At 40.6% G+C, this 14,244-nt stretch overlaps 1 protein-coding gene across 1 annotated transcript in view; it reads right to left on the bottom strand.

Moving 5' to 3' along the window:
- Nucleotides 1–14,244, bottom strand: part of HKDC1 (hexokinase domain containing 1) — a 43,945-nt gene that overhangs the window by 15,882 nt on the left and 13,819 nt on the right. The window contains exons 3-9 of the mRNA XM_034777319.1: nucleotides 12,178–12,326; nucleotides 11,968–12,087; nucleotides 10,643–10,738; nucleotides 9,615–9,714; nucleotides 6,301–6,484; nucleotides 1,936–2,091; nucleotides 499–732 (exon numbers count right to left, since the gene is read on the bottom strand). Coding sequence (XP_034633210.1) covers nucleotides 499–732; nucleotides 1,936–2,091; nucleotides 6,301–6,484; nucleotides 9,615–9,714; nucleotides 10,643–10,738; nucleotides 11,968–12,087; nucleotides 12,178–12,326 — 1,039 coding nt within the window. The remainder of the gene's footprint in view (nucleotides 1–498; nucleotides 733–1,935; nucleotides 2,092–6,300; nucleotides 6,485–9,614; nucleotides 9,715–10,642; nucleotides 10,739–11,967; nucleotides 12,088–12,177; nucleotides 12,327–14,244) is intronic.

Here is a 14,244-nt window from a genome sequence, read left to right as displayed (position 1 = left end):
AGTTACAACTTGCCACCTTCTCAATTTTGTGGAAGGTAGGTGTAGATTCAGATCCAAGCTTTGAATTCAGGCCCCTCTTTCCATAATGTGCCGACTCTGAACACTCTAGAATTTGGGTAAGCTTGATTTAGATTAGATTCTGGAACCAAACTTCTCAACTCAGGTACACCTCTAGTTAAGAAGGAATGGTGCTACAGCTAATAAACCAAGGGTTCAAAATAGAGAAATGAATTAGGAAAAAAAATTAATTTGAAAATTCCATGTGATAGATCATAATAAAATGTATTGTGTTGATTGTTTGCTAAAGGAGCTGTTTTTATTTGTTTATTTTCCAAAAAAATCTTTTATCTTTATAGAGTTCACATTCAAGTATGGTCTTAGAAAGGTGAATGGTACACAAGACATGGGTGAATGTCTGTCCCCTCCCCCGATCTAATGTTCATAACCTTTGCTAAATAACCCAGACAAAATAATATAGCACCTAGGCAGCTTACTTACTGAGGGTGTGTTTTATACAGAGTTCCATCTATTCCAACAGTAGTTCTCAGTCGTATAAGTTTTTTATTTTCTCTCAGACGGGTCAGTATTGCTGCTAAGGCAGCAGCACAGAGATTTGCGGAGCGAAATGAAATGATGGTGCAGACATGCTGAACAGCAATGCAATCTTCTTCAGAAGGAGTCAGGCCCAGTTCCATCAGTATCTCCTTAGTGTTTTGGAGACCTTTTTTATGTCTAACACCAAACAAAGAAACATACATTAACCTATACTAGAATAATTGTGTCTGGATGTGACTAACAGAAAGCAACACAGATTTAGGTCACAAGAGATTAGGCAATTTCCTGAGAGCACTGGTTCTACGTGCTTCATAGATTACCAGTTGTCCACAGATGATTTGCTTCCAATCTGCAGTGAGCTGGCTGATTACAGGTTGATAGCTTCTCCTGTTCATTTTTCATTTTTTAAGGTTTCTTGCCATGAATCAGGTTGTCCAACCAAATAGAATTAGAAAGTCTCAGAAGGCCTGATACAGCTCCAATGAAAGTCAATGAAAAGATTCCCATTAAGTTTAATCAGAGTTGACTTGACCCTTGAATAAACAGGGGAGGACGAGTTATGTTTAACAAATGTTAAACAGGCTGCTCCTTTTCTGTATCATTTTCACCCTTGTCCGCTTTCTCAGGTTTTAGATTATTATTAGAAGTAGAACTGGAGCACTACATGCTAATATTCAAGACAAAATGCTGTTTTAAAGATAAGTGTGCATTTCTTGCTTTTCCCTTAAAGAACATAATAAAGTCAGGGTCCATTTTGTGGCTGGAATATGGCCCATGTTTAAAACCAAAGCACCAGAAACAGAGTTTTCAAACACTACAGACAGTCATCAATAACATGGGCTGTCTGCAGATCCATAATGCTTTTATCCAGCCTTATAAACCCAAACATAATAACAAGTATGAATACATAAAGCCTTCCACTCTTCTGAAACACTGAAAACAACTCGGTGGATCTACACACATGGTTAGGGTGACCAGACAGCAAGTGTGAAAAATCGGGACAGGGGATATGGGGTAATAGGAGCCTATATAAGAAAAAGATCCAAAAATCAGGACTGTCCCTATAAAATTGGGACATCTGGTCACCCTACACATGGTCAGGTCTCTCCATTTGTTACATACGATAATACATTTTAATAGTTCAGTGTGTGTTTGCCTCTGTATTACTTTATTACCTATTAAAAGACCAGTTTGGTCTACTAGATTCTCCCATTGATTCTAGCACTGAATTGATTTGAGCAGAAATTTGATCATCAATACAGGATTAATCTCAACAATCAATTTCAAATATTTACATATTATAATAGCATGGAAGATGACTAGTTGCACTTATGGAAAGGCTAAAAAGTGATTACTGAGGAGTGTTTTTAAAGCTCTTACTTTTCCATAGCAGCTACATGTTTTGTCTCAATCTTGTCCTTAGTACGGAGAGCTGTTGATATCTTGCCATTGAAGAGCAGCCCTTTCTTTGCCATTTTTAGAAGAATGAGTCTTACAAGTTCTCCTAAATACAATCCACTAATCATCTTCTCAAACCTGTTAGTGAATACAAGCAATGGTTACACTCAAGAAAGATACCTAGGCGTCATCATGGATAGGTCTCTCAAGATATCTGCTCAGTGTGCAGTGGCAGTCAAAAAAGCTAACAGAACATTAGGAACCATTAGGAAAGGGATAGATAACAGAAAATATAATGATAGAATATCAGGGTTGGAAGGGACCTCAGGAGGTCATCTAGTCCAACCCCTTGCTCAAAGCAGAACCAATCCCCAGACAGATTTTTACCCCAGTTCCCTAAATGGCCCCCTCAAGGATTGAACTCACAACGCTGGGTTTAGCAAGCCAATGCCCTCCCCCACTATATAAATCCATGGTACACTCACACCTTGAATCAGGCATGAAGGTAATTTAAAAGACTTACCAGTACGCCAGAGTCCTGAGCAGGGGGCAGGATCTAAACTGGAAGGAGAGTGGCCTCAACCAGAAGGTGTGGGACCTTTAGAGCCCCTGGCTCTTTAAATCGAGATTTAAAGGGCCCCAAGCTCTGGCTGCAGTAGTGGCGGCTGGGAGCCCTGGGCCCTTTAAATCACTGCTGGAGCTACCAGCTGCAGAGGTGGCTACGGTAGCAGAGTCCTGGGCCCTTTAAATTGCCGAAAGAGCCCCAGGGGTCCCGGCTGCCACCGCTACCCCGGGGCTCCAGCAGCAGGGCTCAGGCAGCGATTTAAAGGGCCTGGGGCTCCAGCCGCCGCTACCACCCCGGGCCCTTTAAATCTCTGCCGACTCCGGCAGCAGGGCTCTGGCTGCAATTTAAAGGGCCCGGGATGGTAGCGGCAGCCAGAGCCCCAAACCCTTTAAATCACCACCTGAGCCCCACTGCCAGAGCCCTGGGGTGGTAGCAGCGGCCGGAGCCCCGGGCCCTTTAAATTGCCGAAGGAGCCCCAAGGGTCCCAGCCACCTCTGCTACCCAGGGGCTCTGGCCGCGGGGCTCCGGCAGCAATTTAAAGGGCCTGGGGCTCCAGCCACTGCTAGGAGCCCCAGGCCCTTTAAATTGCCGCCTGGAGAAGCTGGTCCGGTACAGCGTACCGGCTTACTTTCAGCTCTGCCTTGAATACGGTGTGCAGTTCTGGTCACCCCATCTCAAAAAGATATATTAGAATTGTAAATAATACAGAGAAGGGAAACAAAAATGATTTGGAGTCTGGAAAAGCTTCCATATGAGGAGAGATTAAAAAGTCTGGGACCGTTCAGCTTAAAAATAGAAGAAGGGGGAGAATATGATAATACTTAGTCCTGCCATGAGTGCAGGGACTGGATTAGATGACATCTCAAGGTCCCTTCCAGTCCTACAATTCTATGATAGAGGTCTATGAAATCATGAATTGTGTGAACAAAGTGAATAGGTAAGTGCTATTTACTCCTTTACATAACGCAAGAACTAAGAAACACCTGATGACATTAATAGGCAGCAGGTTTAAAACAGACATAAGGAAGTACTTCTTTAAACAACACACAGTCAACCTGGGGAATTTGTTGACAAAACTGTAACTGAGTTCAAATCTGCATTAGATATGTTAATGAAAAATAAAGTCCATCCAAAGCTATTACCCAAGATGGCCAGGGATGGAACCCCATGCTCAAGGTGTCCCTAAATCTCCACTTACCAGAAGCTCATACTGGACAACAGAGAATGGATCACTCAGTAATTGCCCTGTTCTGTTCATTCCCTCTGAAGCATCTGGCACTGGCCATTGTAAGAAGACAGGATACTGGGCTAGATGGATCATTGGTCTGACCCAGTGTGGCCATTCTTATGTTCTTATATTCTTATATAGACAAAAACACCAAGGTACCTAAGTGAATCTAATTCTTTCTACAGATCACCAGAATTGCTATATGTTTAAAAAGTAAAATGTAATTAAGCCTACATAAAAGTAGGTACCAGCAACTCTCTGTATTTTTGTAGGGATATTAAAGAAGATACTAACAGTGATTCCCCCAAGTGACAGTGACCCCCTCATAATTTGTCTCCCACACTTTAAAATCCAACAGTTTCACCAAGTACAAAAATCTCTTGGGTCTTCTGTTAAAACTTGTAAGCTACTGTCTGTAGAAACCATTGATTGTATCTATCCTGTGAAAGATACTTTATTACTATGTAAAACTTACAAACAAGTTAATTGACTTTGTTCTTGAAGTAATTGATACAATGTAAACAAACACTATAAGCCGTTAAGTGACTTTCACTTCATTGTAATAGCAACAGCTCCTAGGACAGACCCCCCCACCCTCTGTGATTAAAGGGCCGGGAATCTCAAATGAATTAGCACACACCCCGAAAGTGGTGGAGACAGTAAATTAAAATATGGTTAAGATATGGAATGTATGCTGATGAATGCTTGATATACATGAATGGTTAGGGAGGTGCCAGCCTAGAAAGGGAGTACCCATCGGCCGAAGAATGTGTCAAGTGGATGACCAGACAACCCCCAGAGGGTAAACTGGGATCCACCCCATCACCTGGAAGGATGAGAAACACAAACTTTGGACAGCTTGGAGCCACCAGGAATGTGCCCAGGAATGTGCCATCTGCTGATTGAGTCAGCAACAGCAGAATGAAACAGCTCCCATAGACTAACATAGGAATTAATTCCTATAAGAATGGGCTCTCAAGCCTGAGGACTTTGAGTCTCTGGTTCTGCTGCCAGCCTCCAGAAGCATCAGGTGCACCTGACACAGACTCGGCTCCATCCTCATGACCAAGATACCTGGCCAGTAACTTGGCATGAGCAACTTCTAGGCTGGTAACTATAACACCTATACAGAACTTAAATGAATGATTGTGTAAATGAATATGTGTGTGTGTGTGTGTGTGTGTGTGTGTGTGTGTGTGTGTGTGTGTGTGTGTGTGTGTGTGAGAGGAATAAGTAGTGATAGGAATAAGTAGTCAAACAACATTGTTTACTTTTATCTTTTGCTTTACCATTATATTTACAATAAATGTGGCAACTTTGCCTTATCCCTCTTAATAAGATCCTGCTGGTTTTTATTCTATTGGTATAACATTTTAAACTGATTATTAACAGTCATTGAAGCCATATTAAACATGATGCATTTCATTCCAAAGGCTCTAACAAGTAATACTGCAGGAATCTCACTGTGATAAAATGATACATTTCTGTAATTAAAAGAATAATGTGAGGGAAAAACATCAGATTACCAGCCTTTCAAATAGTAGCAGTTAAACCTGGGTGTGCATTTACTTTCTGTGACACAAGGACAAAGCAGGTATGCCTATGTTAATGCTTCTTAAGCAATGTATTAATATATTTGCCTGCAACCCAGCCATTGGGAGGAGCTTGGATGAAATACACTTTTAACACAGGTTTCATCTATATGCATTGGGGACTCCTCTTTTGAGCACCTACAGGGTGGTATGCAGAGAACACTTTAGAAGATATTGTGTCACAGAGAAGCAGTTTTCAATGACTGACCTTGCATAGGAACTCTTGGCATTCATAGTGAATGAGTGGGCTGAGGTTACACTAATATTCCAAATTCTGTCACTGCTGAGGAGCTATCCCCACCTCGATCCTGTGGTCCCTCATTAACATGCAAGTAATTTAAGAACACATGACAGATACTCTCATGAAGAAAAATGATAACAAATCAGCCTCACTTCCTCATTTTACTCCATCACAAAATGACAACAGAATTACTGACTAATAATAATGTACCATTACTGGTTGCTTTGTGGGGATAGAAGGTGAAATCCTGACTCCACTGAAGTCAAGTCAATGGCAAAATTCCTATTGACTTCGGTGGGGCCAGGATTTCACCCAGAGTCTCCAACAGGACCCTTCCATCTGAAATAAAAGAAAACGGAGTTGCAGAAAATGATCCAGAATGCATGAGGTCTGTGGCTTCCAGGTCACACTGTGCAGTTTGGGGTGCCCCGGCCAATGAAGGCTTACAGCAGCAGTGAGGCACAGCCATGTAAGAGATCCCACCATCAACCGGTAGGTTACAGACAGGAAGGGGATCTTAACTGAACCAGTCCCAGGAACACTTTGGGTGTGGATGGATGGAGGCTTGAACCAGCTTCCATCATGGCTGAACTAGTTCACCTAACCCTACTTCCATTCCCAAGGGCTCTATAGCTCAATGTACGCTCGGTAAACAGACTCAAAATGTGGAGACTGTCACAGAAAGCCTCATGTTAGTAAGTGAAGGAGGAACAATACTTACAGTTGTTTTCCAGGATTGATAGATCCCAAGTCAATCTCCCTGTCAAACTCAGTCCTGAGATCATCCAGTGACCCATCGTCTCCAAAGGCTCCCCACTCAGTGTTAATGCACATCCTCCCCTCATCACCTTCCACCAGATCAATGTTACTCATTTCTTCCATGTAGCAGGCATTCGTGCCAGTTCCTGAGTGTATCAGAAAGAAAAAAATTTACACATGAAGAATTAATTGAAAATACATTTTAGAATTAGATTCAATATTTTCTTTACCGGAAAATGTACTTTCATTAAGTCACATGTTAAGCTATACAAAACCTTCTGTATCTGAAACCTGTTAAATAACCATTGAATATCAAGGAAATAGTGAATGAATGAAATGAAATGAATACAAGGGTTGAGTCATTCAAAATATTTGTGCTATTTCATATTCACTCATATATGACACTTTAAAATTGGGAAAATGTGAAGCGGACATGTTATGAAGAGAGTATATGATTCTTGTTGGGAACGGTGAGAGGAGATTTTCCTTCTCTGGACAAAAATACCTGGATCTTCTACAGCATTAGCAGAAACATTTATTTTGTAGGTCAGAATCTCTTGAAAGAATTGGATAGAAACAAAACAATAGCCTCCTTTATTATTTGATGATATATCTGTATATGAACAGGAAATTCCTTAACCATTATGGACCTCTCACTTCCTGACAGTATAAACTATAAACAATGTCATTTTTAAGCATGATTGTTGCAGTCATCAAAAGGCTTGAAAATACTAACTGTAGTGAAATATTTTGCGAACAGCTGGCAAAAAAAAAAAATAATAATAATAACAGCTGTTCACTGTGGGTCTGACCCCAAGAGCTCTCAAATGTCTCAGGACTTGCCAATGTCTTCTTGTCTTTATTTTTTCTTAACAGAACTAAATATGTACATACAGAGGTAAAATTTTAGGATTTATTGAATTGTCCCAAGGTTAGGCAGAAGTCACTAGAAGAAAGACCAGGAAGGGAGAAAGACAGACAGACAGGCATCTGTGTAAGAATAAGAGTAAGTAGAAGCATTCAGGAAGTGATCATTTGTAAAAGGTCCCAGGTAAAATAAAACAAGACAAGTAACTTCTTTTTAAAATATAAATTTGTATATAAGATGACAACACTCATTTTTCATAGATTCATAGATTCATAGATTATAGGACTGGAAGGGACCTCGAGAGGTCATCGAGTCCAGTCCCCTGCCCGCATGGCAGGACCAAATACTGCCTAGACCATCCCTAATAGACATTTATCTAACCTACTCTTAAATATCTCCAGAGACGGAGATTCCACAACCTCCCTAGGCAATTTGTTCCAGTGTTTAACCACCCTGACAGTTAGGAACGTTTTCCTAATGTCCAACCTAGACCTCCCTTGCTGCAGTTTAAACCCATTGTTTCTGGTTCTATCCTTAGAGGCTAAGGTGAACAAGTTCTCTCCCTCCTCCTTATGACACCCTTTTAGATACCTGAAAACTGCTATCATGTCCCCTCTCAGTCTTCTCTTTTCCAAACTAAACAAACCCAGTTCTTTCAGCCTTCCTTCATAGGTCATGTTCTCAAGACCTTTAATCATTCTTGTTGCTCTTCTTTGGACCCTTTCCAATTTCTCCACATCTTTTTTAAAATGCGGCGCCCAGAACTGGACACAATACTCCAGCTGAGGCCTAACCAGAGCAGAGTAGAGCGGAAGAATGACTTCTCGTGTCTTGCTCACAACACACCTGTTAATGCATCCCAGAATCATGTTTACTTTTTTTGCAACAGCATCACACTGTTGACTCATATTTAGCTTGTGGTCCACTATAACCCCTAGATCCCTTTCTGCCGTACTCCTTCCTAGACAGTCTTTTCCCATTCTGTATGTGTGAAATTGATTTTTCCTTCCTAAGTGGAGCACTTTGCATTTGTCTTTGTTAAACTTCATCCTATTTAACTCAGACCATTTCTCCAATTTGTCCAGATCATTTTGAATTATGACCCTGTCCTCCAAAGTAGTTGCAATCCCTCCCAGTTTGGTATCATCCGCAAACTTAATAAGCGTACTTTCTATGCCAATATCTAAGTCGTTGATGAAGATATTGAACAGAGCCGGTCCCAAAACAGACCCCTGCGGTACCCCACTCGTTACGCCTTTCCAGCAGGATTGGGAACCATTAATAACAACTCTCTGAGTACGGTTATCCAGCCAGTTATGCACCCACCTTATAGTAGCCCCATCTAAATTGTATTTGCCTAGTTTATCGATAAGAATATCATGCGAGACCGTATCAAATGCCTTACTAAAGTCTAGGTATACCACATCCACCGCTTCACCCTTATCCACAAGGCTCGTTATCCTATCAAAGAAAGCTATCAGATTGGTTTGACATGATTTGTTTTTCACAAATCCATGCTGGCTGTTCCCTATCACCTTACCACCTTCCAAGTGTTTGCAGATGATTTCCTTAATTACTTGCTCCATTATCTTCCCTGGCACAGAAGTTAAACTAACTGGTCTGTAGTTTCCTGGGTTGTTTTTATTTCCCTTTTTATAGATGGGTACTATATTTGCCCTTTTCCAGTCTTCTGGAATCTCTCCCGTCTCCCATGACTTTCCAAAGATAATAGCTAGAGGCTCAGATACCTCCTCTATTAGCTCCTTGAGTATTCTAGGATGCATTTCATCAGGCCCGGGTGACTTGCAGGCATCTAACTTTTCTAAGTGATTTTTAACTTGTTCTTTTTTTATTTTATCCGCTAAACCTACCCCCTTCCCATTAGTATTCACTATGTTAGGCATTCCTTCAGACTTCTCGGTGAAGACCGAAACAAAGAAGTCATTAAGCATCTCTGCCATTTCCAAGTTTCCTGTTACTGTTTCTCCCTCTTCACTAAGCAGTGGGCCTACCCTGTCTTTGGTCTTCCTCTTGCTTCTAATGTATTGATAAAAAGTCTTCTTGTTTCCTTTTATTCCCATAGCTAGTTTGAGCTCATTTTGTGCCTTTGCCTTTCTAATCTTGCCCCTGCAAGATTTTACTGATTTGGAACTAAATTTTTTCAAGCCAACTTTAACCAAGCCACTATTTTTGCATTTGCAATTTTTTGGATGTGCAGGTCACTTAAATGTTTACATTCCACTTTATATCCAAAAGTGAGGGACAAGTGCTTGAAAATCCAATCTTTTATGTTTTTCATTTTCAAATAGTTTATTTTTGAATTGTGAAGTTGAAAATGCCTCCATCCCCTAGATTTGCTAAAATCATAAGCCTGCTTTTTCAACCCTGCTTTAATAAAATAAAATTACCTATTATGATGCCAACTTCACAGCGCTGATCATCATATCCACAGGTCATCATTGTTCCCACTGTATCATTTACCAGTGCTAAAACATCTACATCCACATCCTAAGAAAATAAAGACCGCTAGTGAATAGAAAAATATTTACACCCTTCCTTATAGTTAAGTGTTTAGAGACAACATTGTTAAATTGGGCCCTCTAAAAGTTAGTCTATGTGACTAAGATTAATTTACTTCAATGGGATTTAAGCATCTGCCTAGTAAAGATGGACTTAAGCACATGAATAAGTGCTATGCTGAATCAAGGCTAGAATCTTCAGTTGTTCTCCCATTCCCTCCAATCCACCAGTCCTTAGTCAAGAAATTAAAGAAAAACAAAAGCTCCAATTTTGATGCGATGGCACCAAAGATCACCATGCAAGCCACTAAGAGCCAGATTCAGATATCCTTACTCATGTGAAGTAGCACCTTATTTCTTGCATAGCTGCACTGAAGCCAAAGGGAATTTGAGGGAGTAAAGAGCTACTCAACCTAAGTAAGTGCACCAGACTCAGGCCCTAAGTAACAAACATTTGCGTCAGAGCTGCACAGATTCTTGCTGATGTCAGTGACACCAATACATAGACAGAGAACAAATGAAAAGCAGAACTGGGTTTTTTGCCATGTTAGAAACAGTGAAATATAGTATATGCTAAAAGGAGGTCAAACACACAATTTTTTTTTTTTCATATTTTGTAAATGTTACAAGGGATAGAGAAGGTGTAAAGGAAACTAGCTTTTTAAAGTGCCACTGAATACGTAAAGGATAATGCTAAAAATTAAGTTTTAATTATATTTCATTACTAATTTTAAAATGTAATCAATCATCCAATAGTTAATACTTTTTATTGCAAGCACAGCAAAGTCAAGCACAAATAAACTATCCTTTAAGACTATAAAAGCTATCCTTCATTATCAAAAATAGGCTATTTATTTCTATATGATTAAATGATTTTATTCTATTTATTATTAAGTCTTCTTCACTATAAAACTTGCCTTATGCTTCCTGAGGGCATGGCGCAGAGAGCTGATCACATCTGTCTCCTGCACTCCTCGTACCTTAAAGTACTTTGTCCAGGAAAGCAGCACACCCTTTAAAAATATTCAATCTATGTTACAAATTTAAAAATAAAGTTTAGCACTGATAACTACAGAGGCAGTAGAGAATAGAGTATATTCTATCATTGGCTTTTGGAGAATTTCACTGCCACTACTACATGTGTAAGGCCTTGGCTACACTGGCAATTCACAGCGCTGCACTTGCTGCGCTCAGGGGTGTGAAAAAACACACCCCCCCCCCAAGCGCAGCGAGTGCAGCGCTGTAAAGCGCCAGTGTAATCAGCGCCTGCAGCGCTGCACGCTCGCTCGCAGCACTGCAAGCTATTCCCCTCGGAGAGGTGGAGTACTTGCAGCGCTGCGAGAGAGCTCTCGCAGCGCTGGCGGCGCGACTACACTTGCGCTTCACAGCTCTGCCGCGGCAGCGCTGTGAATCCGCAAGTGTAGCCAAGGCCTAAGAATTTGAGCAGAAGTAGCGGAATCATCCATTGGCAATCCACTGGGATGTGGAGTAAAGGTCTTTTCATACAAGCAGCCTTGTCAGCTATAGCCACCACCAAAAATACTACAGAAGTGGTCAAAATAAGACCCTAATACTGTTTACAATTATGCACGTGCTTTGCTTTAAGCATGGGTAGTCCTATAGACCTCAATGGGCCTACTCACATACTTAAAGTGAAACATGTGCATAGCCTTTGCAATGTCAGGGCCTAATACACTAACTTATTATTTTAAGAGAGGTAGCAAAAAACAGGCAATCAAATAAGGCAGTCAGTGCAGCTTCTGTTCCCATCCCCCGTATGCTATCTGATTATTTCAATCATGTGCCCCCGGTTTTTCAAATCTACTATAAATATCCCAAACAAGAGGGATTAAAATATAAACCTGCTTTATAGCACAGAAATAAATTTTTTGAAATCCATATAGTATTTTCTATCAGCTGAGTCGATCATTATTTAAATCCTGTATTGACATATAAAAGAAGAGTTTTAGTTTATTGCTTCAGTTGCACTGAAATATGATAACTCATCCTTGAGATCTACTTCAGCACATAATTGTGATTCCCACCTCTTCCTCTTGTAGGTTTATAACACTATGCAGAGTGTGAAGAGTAATATGAAACTTATGAATATTTTTCTTCCTCAGAAAGCCACACAAAGATTACTTTTTCCTACACTGCCATATGTTAATAATCCTTTCAAAAATTCTCTCTGAGTTCTACTATTACTACGACATAGCTACCAGTAATATTTTTTAAATCTCACCTCGTCTAATTTAGTCTGTATGCAAGGAAAAGAAAATGTAAACCCAAGAGGGAATTTCTTATGTTTTATATTTTTGGTCTCCATGAAATCTGCCAGACAGTCAGCGACATAATCGAACAGCTGTATAATAGAGAAAGAACAGGACAGGTCAATAGCATCAATTATATTCAACACAGAAAGCCATTCCATAGACGAAAATGCACCACATACTTCTGTTCCATTCCCATGTGTGATCTCCTTTGGGGTTGGGTAGAACTGGCTCTCCATTTGAACATTCTGCTTCCCATCTTCAGACACTTTCACTTTTAAGACTCGAAACTTGGAGCCACCAAGATCTAGAGCAAGAAAATCCCCCTTTTCTGCAATAAAAACAATAAAGGTTACTTCCTACTACAGCAGTACACAGTAATGTGAAGCATGACCTGAAGACATATTTAAGGTAAGTGCTTGGGATAACGAATGTACATCATCAATCATTTGGAGCAGAATTGTTGCCAGTAGTTAAAGGAATCGGAGTGGTGAATTCTTTAGCACTTCACTAGACTCTGCAATGAAAATAAGGACTATTGTACTGTGTGGTATGAATAGTTGTAGGTCATACTGGAAATGTAGTCCTATTGAAAAAAATCAACAGAACTACACACGTGCTTCAACTTGGACACATGGTTAAGTACCTTCCTGAATTGGGGCCCTCATGTCGAGTGTAGGGGTGGGATAATGTTCTCTCCTTGAATTTGATGCAAGCTGATATATTCCACAAAGGGGATTGAGGAAAAATTGCTTGTGTAATAGTTTGACATTCAGCATTTAATGTTGTTATATATTAACTGTCTCCCTTGCTTTTGTTTATTCTCCTTTCCCTTCCTTAGCTCCATTGTTCTGGATAGCAGCAGAAAGACCTGATCAGGTAGGTGAGGGGCCAGTGCAGTCCCTCCCCTAGCAGACTGAAACTGCATAGGTCATATTGGATATGTCTACTCTGCAGCTGGGAGCAAACCTCCCAGCCCAGGCAGACAGACTCCTGTTAGGGGGGGCTCAAGCTAGAGCACTAAAAATAACAGTCTGGACGTTGCAGTGAAGGCTGCAGCTCAGACTTTCAAGCTCACTCGACCCCCTTGGCTTCAGAGCCTGAGCTGCTGTTTTTAGTGCACTAGCTCAGGTCCCACCAGTATGAGTCTATCTACCAGGGCTGGAGGCTTGCTCCCAGCTGCAGTGTAGACATACCCACTAAAGGGGAGTCATCTTCCCCAAACAGCATTGCCTGCACCACTCTATCCCACTAACAAATTTTCTCCAAGAATTCCCCTCTGCCCAGAACCTTCACATATGAAACTTCAACAAAAAATGAATTTTTAAAGTATTATTTATTTTAAAGTAAGTTGTTTTGGAGGAGTTTGGCCTTATCATGAAACCATCATACAGCTAGAGCTTGTCAAAATTCACACCGTAGACATTTTTCATCAAAAATTTAAATTTAAAATTAAAAAACCCTATTTGTCCCCCCTTCTCTCACTCTCACACCCTTATCCACAGGAGTTTGTGTAGTCATATGTGACCTAAACTCCATGCCAGACTGAGATTTTATTGGCTCTGACCTTGAAAAGCAAGTCAGAAATATACCTCAGTAATTCTATGGGCTGATATAATGAAGGAAAGGAGATAAACTGGATTTGTCAGTAAACTATGACACTACTCAGAAAATTAAGAGCTGAATGACTAAAATGAATGGCGTGCTATTAAATGAGAACTATTTCAAAGAGTGAAGCTCAAGGTGCAGATATTCTGAAAGTTAATTATAACAGCACAAGTGAAAATTTAAACAAATTCCAGTTACTCAAAATCTGCCGGAAGTTTGGTCTGCAGAGAAAACTGCTCTTTTCCAGTACTCAATGGAGAATTCGGGGAGAGTGCAAAAATGGCGTTACGCAAGACATAATTTAACAGTAAGGTACCTCACAATGTGACATATCAACAAGTCCTTGACACCAGAGAGAGAGGGACTGTTATCTGCCAGGAGAAACTGCCTAGAGTTGGCCTTGAGACAAGAGAAGTTTTGAAACAGTAAATGAGACAATTGCTGAAATCAGATATCCTCTGAAGCGACTTCAGAATTTCAGGATGGGCTGAGTGTCATTTTAAAGCTATGAAAGGCCAAGGGATAACAGGACTTACTCCATGATTTATTTTTCTGTTTTGGTGTTGGGATACAGAGCGAGCTCTAATTTCCAGCAGGGTGACCTCAAAGGGTTATGTACATACACTAGTGTACAAGACCCC

The sequence above is a fragment of the Trachemys scripta genome, chromosome 7 (assembly GCF_013100865.1).
Source record: "Trachemys scripta elegans isolate TJP31775 chromosome 7, CAS_Tse_1.0, whole genome shotgun sequence".
Taxonomy (NCBI): Eukaryota; Metazoa; Chordata; order Testudines; family Emydidae; genus Trachemys; species Trachemys scripta.
The sequence above is the reverse complement of the archived record's forward strand: the minus strand, read 5'-3'. Positions and strand labels throughout refer to the sequence as shown.